Below are 14847 nucleotides of genomic sequence, written 5' to 3'. Positions count from 1 at the left end.
TTACTAAGATACCTAGAACAGTGCCTGACCACCATGCCAAGCAAAAAAAATCAAGGTACAGAACAGTGTGTATTACATGCTACCTTTTGTGTGTAAATATATATATTTTTTTTTAACTGGTATTTGTACAAACTCTGGAAGGATACATAACAAACTAATAAACATAATTAGGATTCAGGATAGAAAATAAGAGCAAGGGTTTTCATTATAAACCTTTTTATAGTGTTTTGATTTTTGAACTATGTGAATAAATACCTATTCAAAAAAATAAAATAAACAAATAAGAAGGAAGTTTTAGGACCTGTTCCATGCCAGCAACCCAAAACCTAGGTGATGATGGAAACAAAGGCATTGCCTGAGACAGACTGAAAAAATAGACATTTCCCTTTGGAAGGACAAAGATGATGTTACATATGATCAAAGTCTACAGAATTATGAACCCATATGAGCAGGAATAAATGAAATCCCTCCCTCGCAGAAGAAATATGCACAGGTGTTTCATGCTCAATAAAATAACAAAATTTATTTCATTTTTTAAATAACACTTTTCCTACAAAGAACTCAAAACGCATATATAAAACTTATAATTATAACAATAAACTTTCTTAATACTTGTAATACTTCTAAAAGGGGCGAAAGGGACTTCGAGGTAGCCAGAAAGGTGAAGGGGAAGACCAGGCACTGCAGATCTGGACCTGGGCAACAAGACGGGGCCAACAGGTCACCGGAGAGCCTAGTCCTCAGGGAGGGGCCCAGGAGCAAGCGCCCATTTCTGTGACCTCCTGTTTGAGGATGAGGTTCAATTTCTCTCATGGAAGGAGATGTGCAAAGTTTCCTTACAAGGAGCACTGGGACCACCCACAGTGCTGGTGTTTCCTACATGGCAAGGCCTCCTGGGTTCCTAAGTATTCCCTGGGCTCTACCGTGAGGCAGTCACAGACATCTCAGAGTTGGTAGTTCTGAACGGACAAATTGCCAGTGAGTCCACAGTTCTCCAACAAATCAGGAATAAACCAACAGTGATGGGTAAAAATGAGAGGGGGAGGGAGAAGGGTCTTCTTCCCATCTGTCCTGGGGGGATTCACATTTTCTCAGACAGTAGAAGGAAAGAAGAACTTGACATTTACGTTCCTTCTACATCAAATGGTTATTCCAGAGAAAGCGCAGCAACGTGTGAACTCCTCCAAAGAAAACTAAGACAAAATGAGCCAGTGCGTCTCTGCCGTCCTGCTGAAGATCCTGTTTAAAAAGAGAGAGAAAGCAACTATTAACAAACCTAAAAGGAGATATTAACAACAACACAATAATAGTAGGGGGCCTTAATACCTCACTCACATCAATGGATAGATCCAGACAGAAAGTCAACAAGGAAATAGTGGAATTAAACAAAAAACTAGACCAGATAGACTTAACAGATATATATAGAACACTCCATCCAAAAATAGCAGAATACACATTCTCCTCAAGTGCACATGGAACATTCTCAAGGATAGATCATATGTTGGGAAACAAGGCAAGCCTCAATAAATTTAAGAAGATTGAAATCATATCAAGCATCTTTTCTGACCATAATGCTATGAAACTAGAAATCAACTACAAGAAAAAGCTGGGAAAGTGACAAATATGTGGAGACTAAACAACATGCTACTGAAAAACCAATGGAGCATTGAAGAAATTAAAGGATAAATCAAAAAATATCTGTAGACAAATGAAAATACACCATACCAACTCATATGGGATGCAGCAACAGTGGTCCTAAGAGGGAAATTCATAACAATACAGGCTCACCTTAACAAACAAGAAAAGTCTCAAATAAGCAATCTTAAACTAAACCTAACAGAACTATAAAAAGAAGAACAAATAATGCCCAAAGTCAGCAGAAGAAGGGAAATAATAAAAATTAGAAAAGAAATAAGTGAAATTGAAACCAAAAAAAGAGTAGAAATGATAAATGAAACTAAATTAAGAGCTGGTTCTTTGAGAAGATAAACAAAATTGACAAACACTTAGCCAGACTCACTAAGAAAAAAAGAGAGAAGGCTCAAATAAATAAAATTAGAAATGAAAGAGGAGAAATTACAACAGCTACCACAGAAAATACAAGGGATGATAAGAGAGTACTATGAAAAACTGTATGCCAACAAATTGGACAATCTAGAAGAAATGGACAAATTCTTAGACTCATACAACCTCCCAAAACTGAACCAAGAAGAAATAGAGAATCTGAATAGACCAACAGACAAGTAAAGAGTTTGAAACAGTAGTCAAAAACCTCCCAAAAAATAAAAGTCCAGGACCAGATGGCTTCTCTGGAGAATTCTACTAAACATTCAAAGAAGATTTGATACTTACCCTTCTCAAACTATTCCAAAAAACTGAGGAAGGTAGACTACTTCATAACACATTCTACAAGCCCAACATCACCCTAATACCAAAGCCAGACAAGGACAACACAAAGAAGGACAATTATAGGCCAATATCGCTGATGAACACAGATGCAAAAATCCTCAATAGAATATTGGCAAACTGAATACAGCAATACATTAAAAAGATCATACACCATGATCAAGTGGGATTTATACCAGGGACACAGGGATGGCTCAACATCCGCAAATCAATCAATGTGATACACCACATTAACAAAATGAGGAATAAAAACCACATGATCATCTCAATAGATGCAGAGAAATCATTTGACAAGATCCAACATCCATTTATAATAAAAAAACTCTCAGTAACATGGGTATAGAAGGACAGTACCTCAACATAATAAAGGCCATATATGACAAACCCACAGCCAACATCATACTCAGTGGGGACAAACTGAAAGCCATCCCTCTGAGAACAGGAACAAGACAAGGGTGCCCACTCTTACTCAACATAGGACTGGAGGTTTTGGACAGAGAAATTAGGCAAGAAAAAGAAATAAAATGAATCCAAATAGGCAGTGAATAAGTGAAATTCTCACTGTTTGCAGACAACATGATTTTATATATAGAAAACCCTAAAGAATCCACCAGAAAACTATTAGAAATAATCATCAACTACATCAAAGTCACAGGGTACGAAATCAACTTACAAAAATCAGTTGCACTTCTATACTCTAATAACAAACCAACAGAAAGAGAACTCAAGAATATGATCCCATTTACAATCCCAACAAAAAGAATAAAATATCTAGGAATAAATTTAACCAAGAAGGTGAAAGACCTATATGATGAAAACTACAAGACATTATTGAAAGAAATCGATGATGACATAAAGAAATGGAAAGATATTCCATACACATGGGTTGGAAGAATAAATATAGTTAAAATGTTCATACTACCTAAAGCAATCTACAGATTCAATACAATCCCAATCAGAATCCCAATGACATTCTTCACCAAAATAGAACAAAGAATCCTAAAATTCACATGGGGCAACAAAAGACCACGAATAGCTAAAACAATCCCAAGAAAAAAGAACAAAGCCGGAGGCATCACAATCCCTGACTTCAAAAGATACTACAAAGTTATAGTAACCAAAACAGCATGGTACTAGTACAAAAACAGACACACAGATGAACAGAACAAAATTGAAAGCCCAAGAATAAAACCACACATCTACGGACAGCTGATCCTTGACAAAGGAGCTAAGAACAAACAATGGAGAAAGGAAAGTCTCTTCAACAAATGGTGTTTGGAAAACTGGACAGCCATATGCAAAAGAATGAAAGTAAGACCATGATCTTTCACCATACACAAAAATTAACTCAAAATGGATCAAAGACTTGAAGGTAAGACCTGAAACCATAAAAGTCCTAGAAGAAAATATAGGCAGTACACTCTTTGACATTGGTCTTAGAAGGATCTTTTTGAATACCATGTCTACTCAGACAAGGGAAACAAAAGAAAAAACAAACAAGGAGGACTTCATCAGACTAAAGAGCTGCTGCAAAGCAAAAGAAACTAGGCTCAAAACAAAAAGTCAACCCACCAACTGGGAGAAAATATTTGCAAATCATATATCTGACAAGGGGTTAATTTCCAAAATATATAAAAAACTCACACAACTGAACAACAAAAAACAAACAACCTGATCAAAGAATGGGCAGAGGATATGAACAGACATTTTTGCAAAGAAGATATACAGATGAGCAAGAGGCACATGAAAAGATGTTCAACATCTCTAATCATCAGGGAAATGCAAATCAAAACTACACTGAGATATCACCCTGCACCCATCAGAATGGCTATAATTAACAAGGTTAGAGATAATAAGTGTTGGAGAGGATGTGGAGAAAAGGGAACCCTCATCCACTGCTGGTGGGAATGCAAACTGGTGCAGCCACTATGGGAAACAGTATGGAGATTTCTCAAAAAATTAAAAATAGAACTACCATATGACCCAGCTATCCCACTACTGGGTATTTATCCAAAGAACTTGAAATCAACAATTCATAGAGACTTATGCACATAGGGGTCTATGTTCACTGCAGTATTATTCACAATTGGCAAGATGTGGAAGCAACCCAAGTACCCACTGACTGATGAATGGATAAAGAAGATGTTGTATATATACATATATGTATATACATAAAGGAATACTACTCAGCCATAAAAAAAGACAAAATCATCCCATTCGCAACCACATGGATGGATATTGAGCGTATTATGTTAAGTGAAGTAAGCCAACCAGAGAAAAGCAAACACGGCATGATTTCACTCATATGTGGAAGATAAACAAACACATGGACAAAGAGAACAGATTAGTGGTTACCAGAGGGGAAGGGGGTCGGGGGATGGGCACAAGGGGTAAAGGGGCACATTTACATGGTGACTGACAAATAATAATGTACAACTGAAATTTCACAATGTTATAAACTATTATGACCTCAATAAAATAAAAAAAAATTTTAAAAGAGAGAGGTTTAACAAAAAGCAATAGAATAAGTCAAAGCTAGAGATGCAATGTTAATACTAATTCAATCAACGCTGCACAGCGGCTTCTGGGGCTGCTTTACAAACTGTATGAGCGGAGGAGTCTGTCTCGGTCTCTTCTACAACGTCCAGACCCTCCATGCCGCCCCGGGAAGTTTTCCTCTCCCCGTGTTTTCCTATCTTAACCATCAGCAAATGGGGGCATTCTTCTCAGGGCTCATAACCTCTTCCTCCAGCTTCCCAGAGCACTTTCTTAGTCCTTTCAAAGAAGCAAGGAGGTTTGCTTTGGGGTTGGAAGAATGGATAGACTTAGATGGGTGAAGAGGGGAGTAAATGTGAGCAAAGTTGGAGGTGACAAAGAGCACAGCAAATGCCACTGTTTCTACAGTTAAAGGGGAACATCAGGAGAGGGAGGCCAAGGGTCGGCGACAAACGCTTGTCCCTGCCCCTCCTGCAGTCTATTCGCAACCCAGCAGCTTCGGTTGACTGTTGAAATGTGGCTCCTCCGCTCAGTGCTCCCTTATGGTTCAGCCTCAGTCAGAAGAAAAGTCCTTACTTGACCTCCAGGCCCTACCTGACCGGGCCCCCACCACCTGTCTGACCATATCTTTTACTACTTTCGCCCTTGCTCAACTTCAGCCATACTGGCCTCCTTGCTCTATTCTTCAAACATGCCAGGCATTCTCCTGCCTCAATCTTGTCCTCCAGCTGCCTCCACTGCTCTCCCCCAGATGTCAGGGCTCCCTCTCCTACCTCTGTAAAGGCCGTGCTCAGAACTAGGCTCCTCAGCGAGTCCTTCCCATAACTCCTCTACTTAAAACTGTAAACCCCCTAATACTCCTCATCCCTTTCCTTGCTTTATTTTTCTCCAAAACATTTGTCACTTTTGATAAGCTATATACTTTGTTTGTTTATTTTTTGTCTCCCTTATAGAATATAAACTCCATGAGATTAGGGAGTTTTGTCTCTTTTGATCACTGCCATATCTCCCATACTTAAATGGAGTCTGACACACAGTAGGTGCTCAGTAAATATTAGTTGAATAAATGAATGAATGATAAACCATTAGCAGCAGGCTAAGGAATTTAGACTTTGTCCTACCAGTAACTGGGAACCATTAAAGGATTTCTTCCCTTTTATAGTTGATATCAATTAGGAAATTGAATGAATTTCCTTCCAGCAAGGCAGATGAGAAAATGTATACAGCACTGAGTCAGATGCTCATATATTTAAATTCCAGTTTTGCTACTTAGTTGCTGAGTGACCTAAGATAGGTTACCTAACCTCTCTGAACCACAACTGGTTCCATGGAAATACCTGTGATAATAATTCATAGGGTAATTGGGAAATTAAATGAAACACGTAAAATTGTCTCAAAGAGTACCTGGAAGAAACTGTTTAATAAACGTTAGATTCTCGTCCCTCTTTCTAACAAACTAAGAAATTCCCTATACATTACTGCATCAGTCAGGGTCCCAGAGAAAACAAACGGCACACTCAAATTAGGATAATTCAGGGAGGGTTAAATGAAGAGACAATCTACAAAGATTGGGCCAACGACAGAGGGGGGTGCAAACCGGCACTAATAACATCAGTGTTGTTGCCACTCCTAGGCCTGTAGGGACGGGGAGGGGGCAGTTTCTAGAACCCAAAAGGAGAGTCTCGTGGAGAAAAATTTCAAAGACACATTTAAGATCCTAAAAGCGATGGGAAGACTATTTTAGAACATGCTTTTTATCTAGGAAAATTCTATGCTCTAGATTTAAATTAAAAAGACCAGATCCTTGAATCAAAACCCCTTATAACTAAAAAAGCAAAATAGAAGATGTTATTTTAAGAATCAAGGCCCATTTGAAAACGCAGAACACTTGCTTAAGTGAAAAGAACAAGAAAACAAGCTACGTGGCAGCTCAGGAACAATCAACTCAGCAGACAAAAACATAACTTGGTGAGCTCCTTGCTGGGGCGTTCCAAGACCAAGTCTGAAAACCATCAACAGCAGGAAGGCATCTGGGGAATCAATGTGAACACTTAATTAAACAGAGCACAAAAGGTGAACCGATGACGACTATACATGAAAGAAATGCACCTTGACAGATTTGAAATTCTGTTAAAGTTGCTTGATTTAAGCCTTGAAGCTGCGGAGTAAAGCTTTTAGCATCTTAGAGCCAAACTTAGGAGGAATTTTTAAAATTATTTCTAAAGTGTGCTGTGGTCTATTTAAAAGTATTCAAAAGTGCAGTTCTGTGGCACAGGACAAGATAGCTTTAAAACTCTAGGTCAAAGCCAGCTTTGTAAAACGCTGCCAGAAAAGCTAGGGCAGGCGTGAAGATAGACACACAGATCAATGGAATAGAACTGTGTCCAGAAATAAATCCTTACATTTACAGTCAATTGATTTTCCACAAAGGTAACAAGACAATTTCAATAGGGAAAGAGTAATCTTTTCAACAAATGGTGCTGTGACAAGTGGATATTCATATGCAAAAGAATGAAGATGGACTTTAAACTCACACCATAGATATAAATTAACTCCAAATGGATCAGAGACCAAAATTTAAGAGCTAAAATTATAAGTCTTTTAGAAGGAAACAGGTATAAATCTTCATGACTTTGGATTCAACAATGGTTTCTTAGACATGACACCAAAAGCACTAGTAACAAAAGAAAAAATACAGTCACGCACCACATAACAACCTTTCATTCAACAACAGACCGCATGTATGACAGTGGTTCCACAAGATTATAATTGAGCTGAAAAATTCCTATCACCTAGTGCATCTAGAAGAAGATACTCAAGAGGTTCATCTGTGATTTCAAAGGATTTGCCAAGGATGAAGAGGTTGCAAAAATCAACAAGGCTGTCGTTGAGATGGCAAACAACCTTAACCTAGGTGTGGATGAGGATGACATGGAGGAGCTCCTAGAGGCGGTTCCTGAGGAATTGACTAACGAGGACTTGTTGGAACTGGAACAGAAACAAATAGCTGAAGAAGAGGCCAGAGAAATGGAAACTGCAGAAGAAGAAAAAAGAAGAACCCCCAAGAAAATTCACAGTGAAGGGGTTAGCAGAAGATGTTGCAGTTCTCAACAGGCTCCTTAAAAAGTTTGAGAACATGGACCCTGACACCAAAAAGTTTTCATTAACAGAGAGGAATGTCCATGGTGTGTTATCTACTTACAAACAAATCTATGATGAAAAAAACAAACAAACCAAGCAAACCACCATGGACACATTTCTGAGAAGAGTGACGCTACCTCAAGAAGAGCCTCAGACAGGACCTTTAGGAGGTATTCCAGAAGAAGGCATTGTTATCATAGGAGATGACAGCTCCATGAATGTTATTGCCCCTGAAGACCCTCCAGTGGGACAAGATGTGGAGGCAGAAGACAGGGAAATTTATGATCTTGATCCTATGTAGGCCTAGGATAACGTATGTGTTTGTGTCTTGGTTTTTAACAAAAAAGGTTAAAAAGCAAAAACAATTTTTAAATTTTAAAAATAGGAAAGAGCTTATAGAATAAGGATTTAAGAAAATATTTTTGTACAGCTGTACAATGTGTTTGGTTTTAAACTAAGGGTTATTACAAAAGAGGCAAAAAGTTTAAGAAAAATTTAAAGTTTATAAAGTAAAAAAGTTAGCGTAAGCTAAAATTAATTTGTTATTGAACAAAGAGAAATATTTTTTATAAATTTAGTGTAGCCTAAGTGTACATTGTTTGTGAAGTCTACAGTAGTGTAATGTCCTAGGCCTTCATTCACTCATCACTCACTCACTGACTCACCCAGAGCAGCTTCCAGGCCTCCAAGCTCCATTCATGGTAAGTGCCCTATACAGGTGTACCATTTTCTATCTTTTATGACATATTTTTACCGTACCTTCTCTGTTTAGATATGTCTACGGCCACAAATACTTAGCATTGTGCTACAATTGCCTACAGTATTCAGTACGGTAACATGCTGTACAGGTTTGTAGCCTAGAAACAAAAGGCTATACCATACAGCCTAGGTGTGTAGTAGGCTATACCATCTAGGTTTGTGTAAGTGCACTCTCTGATGTTCCCACAATGATGAAACCCCCTACAGTGCATTTCTCAGAATATATCCCCATTGCTAAGTGACACATGACTGTAGATGAACTGAACTTCATCAGAATTTAAAACTTTTGTGCTTCAAAGATCATCAAGAAAGTGAAAAGACAACTTACAGAATGGGAGAAAATATTTGCAAATAACATATCTGAAAAGGAACTTACATCTAGAATATATGAAGAATATTTACAACTCAATAATAAAAAGATAACCCAATTTTAAAATGGGCAAAGGACCCAAATAGACATATCTCTGAAGAGATATACACATGACCAATAAGCACATGAAAAGACGTACAACATTAGCCATCAGGGATATGCAAATCAAAACCACAATGAGAGACCACCTCACATCCATTAGGCTAGTATAATCAAAAAGACAGTTAATAACAAATGTTGACAAGGATGTAAGAAACTGGAACCCTCACACACTGCTGACGGGCCACAATGTAAAGTGGTGCAGCCCCTTTGGAAAACAGTCTGGAAGTTCCTTAAGAAGTTAAATATAGAGTTGTCATATGACCCAGCAATTCCCCGCTGAGGTACGCATGCAAAAGATTTAAAAACATATACCTACACAAAAACTTCTACACAAATGTTCATCATATCATTATTCATAATAGTAAGAAAGTGGAAACAACCCAAATGTCCAACTGATGAATGGATAAACAAAATGTAATATATACATACAATGGAATATTATTCAGCCATAAAAAGAAATGAAGTACTAATAAATGATATATGATGTGAATGAACCTTGAAAAAAACATTATGCTAAGTGAAGGAAGCCAGACACAAAAGGCCACATACCATACTAGTCCATTTACATGAAATGTCCAGAATAGGCAAATCCATAGAGATCGAAAGTAGATTGGTGGGGCTGGGAGGAAATAAGAAGTGACTATTGGGTTTGGGGTGTCTTTCTAGGGTGATGAAAACGTTCTAAAATTGATCATGATGATGGTTGTACAATTCTGTGAATATACTAAAAAGTAATCATACAGTTTAAATGGGTTGTGAATTTTATTTGTATGGTATGTGAATTTTATTTCTCAATGGTATGTGAATTTTATTTCTCAATAAAGTTATTTTTAAGAAAGAAAGAAAAGCTGGGGCAGTTTAGTGTCAATTTATTGAGCTGCAGAGGTAAATTTAAGACAGTAAATTACAGCTTAAAAGGTAAGGGAAAGTAAGAAAGAGAAAAATGGAAAAGGAGGTTATGCAGAGCAGTGACCTCTTGACTGGGTTCAGGCAAATGCAGAAAATAGACGGTTGTGATTTGTCATACTTTGTTCTCTCTTCTTTAGAGAAAAAAATTAGAAGGAACCACACGTATTCAGAGAACTAGCTGATAAAGAAGCAGGAAAGCTGAACTAAGGACTTTCCTAGAATTCTTCAAGTACAGTCATCAGTGAGAACTTTCGGAAGAAACCATAGCACAGAAGGGACGTGGTGAACACCACGAGGATGCTGTAATAATGATACTCGGCAAAGAGGCGTGCAACCCCAAAGACTGAAAGAGCAAAGACAAAAAACTAATTATTTGATTTAGATAACATTTATTGATTATTTTCTGTGAGTCAGGCTCTGTTCTAAGTGATTTACACAGATTCTGTCATTTAATTTTCACAACAGCCTACTCTCTGCATGTACCCAGTCTCCATTCTAAATGCAAATCAGCTCACAGCACTCTCCTGCTCTCCCTCTCCAGAAGCTTCCCTGGTATTTAGGGTAAAACCCAAACACCTTCCACCACCTCTAAGACCGAGGCCAACTCGCAGACCTCACCTCACTCCACTCCAGCCATTCTGGCCTCTTTGCTGTTCCTTAAGCCTGTTCCTGTCACAGGGGCCTTGCACTTGCTGTTCCCTCTGCCTGGAACACTTTCCCATAGGTGTTCCCATGGCTCACTCCCTCACTTCCAGTATCTGCTTGAATATTACCTCCCCAGAGAGGCCTCCCCTGATCGCCCATCCAAGTCACTCTCCGTCACTCAGTGCCCTCTAATCCTCCTCAGAGCCCACATCCCTGTCTGACTAGACTGTTCATTGGTTCCTCTGTCTCCCTCGTGGATTATGAGTTCTACGAGAACAGGCTCATCTCTGTCCTGCTCTCTGCTCTAGCTACCAGTGCCTGGAACTGAGTCTGGCATATAGTAGGCACTCAATAAATATTTATTCGAATGAAATTGGTATATCAAACATTTTACTTGTGTTTATATACTCTGTTTCCTTCTTGCTTTCGGGAGCATTGTTGTTGGGACCTTCCATTCACGTTTTGTCTCAGGGGATGTTTTGTTTGAGGGAAAGGCCACGGATGGTCCACATTGGGACCAAAACGTGAAAGAGGACATGACACTCCTGAAGCCAGCATGCTGGCAGCAGCAGTGATGAACAAGAAATCATCTGAGGACAGGGGAATTTAAGGGCAAGAAGTTAGGCCCTGAGGGGCAGCCACCTGCCCAACACGGAGCCCCAGGGGATCAATCTCTCTCTGCTGCCAACTACAGGCATTGGCTTTCATCACCCCTAAGATTTCAAACAGTAATCATTATTCTTTCCTGTTTTCCCTTCTTACCTCTTAGGATAATCAGGAGAAACTACGAAATCAGCAGAGTGGGGCTTAGATTGTAACCTCTGGGTCAGTTCAGGGGGATAACCACAATCTAAGGCAGAGTTTCTCTTCCCTCATTGAGCATTAGATTCACCTGGGAAGCTTTTAAAATGCCTGATGCGCAGCCAACACCTCATGCCAATTGAATCAGAATCTCTTGAGGTGGCGCCCAGGCACCTGTAGTTCTTAAACTCCACAGGTGATTCCAATGTGCATCCTAGTTTGAGGGTGTGGAGCAAAGTTTCTCACAGTTTAGTGTGCACATAAATCCCCTGGGGTGTGTGTAGAAAGGCAGATTCTGATTCCAGTGTTGTGGGCTGGAGCCTGAGCTATCGCACATCTGACCAGCTGCCATGTGATGCTGACGTGGCTAGTCCATGGACCACAGTTTGAGAAGCAAGTGTGAGATGAAACACTGGCTTTGACTCAGGTTCACAATTTTCAGTTCTAATGTTTGGTGATCCAGACACTATTAATCCATGTCTTCTGTTCATTCCTGGGCATCCCAGGCACTTGGTAGCCATTGTTCTGTTTGTTCTTTCCTCCTACCCAACAGGCCCTTGCTGGGGAAACTGAAGCCTCACCTCTTGAACCATCCTATGATCAATGCTGTCTCCAACGTTTCTCAGCTGCATGGCCATCTTGTGGATTACTTCCTCCTGGTGATGGTTCTGGCTAATGCTATTCTCCTTGGGCTGAGAAGGTGGATTGTGATCTGCATTGACAGAAAAGAGTTCAAAAGAGATAATTCCATTACCAAATCACCCACCACTAGTCACTAAAAACTGTCTTAGACAATGAGAGGGATGAAATCTCATCATCCTAACGGTTATCAAAAAGCAAAGACCTGTGTTGGAATGGATCAGCTCTGTCCAATAGAAAGATAATTCAAGCTGCAAGATATTAATTTTAAATTTTCTAGTAGTAAAATCAGGTAAAGTTAATTTTTAAGCCAATATATCCAAAATATTATCATTACAGCATTAATCAATACAAAAGTATTAACATGTTTTGCATTCTTTTTATTATATGTAAGTCTTCGAAATCCAGTGTTTATTTTATACTTACAGCACATCCCGATTCAGGTACTAACTTTTCATTGGAAAACTTTGATCTGTATTTAGATTTCTTGAAGTTTAGTGTTAAAAAAGTAGATTCATATATCTAAGTTGTTCCAAACATACTTAAATTTTTCCAGCAATTAAGTATCAGTTTTTAAACTGAAATTAATTAAAATTAAATAAAACTTAAAATTGAGTTCCTCAATTACACTGGCCACATTTCGAGTTTTTAACAACCAAGTGTGGTTAGTAGTTACTGTACTGGGCAGCACAGGTCTAGATCTTTACAGTTTTTTAAAATAGATTTTTTCCATTTAATGTTTTTTCCCAAGATCCTTGAATGAGTTCCTCCAAACCTTATTTGCTTCCAGCAACCGATGAGTGTTTTTAGGCAAGACTATGAGTAAACTACTATGCTTGGGCTTTGCAGAACTTATAAAGAATAAAGACAAGGTTTCTGTCCTTACAACCTACTGGTTAAGGATGAAACAATTCCCAAGTGCCTTAGGAATACAGAGGAGGAGGAAATAAACTTGGGCTAAAGTAGATATAAGCATGGCTTCATAGACAGAGCAAGTTTTGCACTGAACCCATTTCATTTCAATAAAATTTGAGGACTTTGATTTTTCAGGCTTTGTACTGAAAGAATAAGCTGTGTCCTCAAAGAGTCTAGTGGGAGAGAGACACAAACTACAATTCAACATGTTACAGTACGAGCAGGGTCTGCACAGAGGAGTCAGGGAAGACGTCCCAAAGAAGACGATATCGGAGTTCAGTCTTGAAGGATGAAGGATGAATAAGAATTAGACAGAAGAGAGAGACGGGGGCGGGGGCCAGCTGGGAGGGAGTGGCAAACAGGACATTCTGGGCAGAAGGATCACATGAGCAAAGGTGACAGACAGTGAGGTTTTGTGCATAAACTCTAGGTAGTGCTATTGTTGAAAGGCAGGGAGTGACAGGAGACAGCTAACAGGGTCAGCAAGAGCAAAATCTTGAAGGCACGGTAAGCAGCTTGGGCTTTATCCAGTAGAGTAGGGGACCCACTGAAGGGTTTTAAGAAAGAAATGACATGATCGGATTTGCCTGCTAGCCACTTCCCTCTGGGATCAGAGTGGAGACTGGTAGGTCTTAAAGCAGGGAATGCATTTAGAGGCTACTGCCAAAGTCCTGGGGAGAGATGGCAGGCGTTGCCTAACAATAACCAGCATGCTTACCACAGGCCAGATCATACATGCATCATTTTACTGACTACTCCCTCACCATGATCCCCATGAGGTCATTACCCCATATCACAGGTGAGAGAGCTGTGGTTTAGAGCAGTGCTTTTGCAAACTTGGCTCCACCTTGGAATCCCTTGGGGAGGCTTTTAAAATTCCCAAGGCTCAGGCCTCGCTCCATTGCAATGAAATCAGAATGCTGGGAGTTGGACCAAGCATTGGTTTTTTTTAAAGCTCCCCAGCTGGTCCCCATGTGCAACTAAGTTTGAGGACTGGTGGTTTGGAGGGACTGAGTAACCTGCCTAGGGTATGAAAGCCAGTGAGCGTGAGAGCCACCACGTAAACCCAGGTCTGTCTGGCTGCACAGCGAATGCTCTTAACCTCAGCATCAGAGCCTGAACTGAAGCAGTACTAACAGAAGTGGAGTGGTCAGAACAGATTCTATAAGTATTTAGGAAGCAGAATAGGCTGGAATTCTGTAATAGATTAGACGAGAAAATTGAGAGAAAGGGAAATCCCTACTTTTCCGGCTCAGGAGACTAGAAAGGTGGTGGTACCAGCAGCTTGTACAGAGAATGGGGGTCGGAGGAGGACAGGTACGGCAGGTGGAGGAGGCGGGTAGAAAGAGAAAGAAGAAAATTCGACTTCATTTATAAATTTAAGGTACCTGTAGGACATCTTAGCAGGCATCTGGATAATATCTGAAGCTCAGGGGATGTCAGAAATTAAGCTAAAGATTTAAGAATCAGCATTCATTCATTTATTCAATAAAAATGCAGGAGAGCAGATGAGAGATTTCCGAGTTTGTATAGCTGATGACAGACCCTGTCATCAGCTAGATAGATAACAGATAACACTAGCAGTTAACAAGGTAGGCAAAGGAACAGAAGTCCACAAAAAGGACTGAGAACGAAGAGTCAGAGAGGGAAAAAGGGAATCAGGA

At 39.5% G+C, this 14847-nt stretch overlaps 1 protein-coding gene across 1 annotated transcript in view; it reads right to left on the bottom strand.

Moving 5' to 3' along the window:
- Window positions 1–480: 480 nt before the first annotated feature.
- Window positions 481–14847, bottom strand: part of STK38 (serine/threonine kinase 38) — a 112036-nt gene continuing 97669 nt past the window's right edge. Inside the window, exons 11-12 of the mRNA XM_070514998.1 lie at window positions 12211–12341; window positions 481–1239 (exon numbers count right to left, since the gene is read on the bottom strand). Of these exons, the coding sequence (XP_070371099.1) occupies window positions 1135–1239; window positions 12211–12341 (236 nt within the window). The 3' untranslated portion in view covers window positions 481–1134. The remainder of the gene's footprint in view (window positions 1240–12210; window positions 12342–14847) is intronic.

The sequence above is a fragment of the Equus asinus genome, chromosome 8, assembly GCF_041296235.1.
Source record: "Equus asinus isolate D_3611 breed Donkey chromosome 8, EquAss-T2T_v2, whole genome shotgun sequence".
Classification (NCBI taxonomy): domain Eukaryota; kingdom Metazoa; phylum Chordata; class Mammalia; order Perissodactyla; family Equidae; genus Equus; species Equus asinus.
The sequence above is the reverse complement of the archived record's forward strand: the minus strand, read 5'-3'. Positions and strand labels throughout refer to the sequence as shown.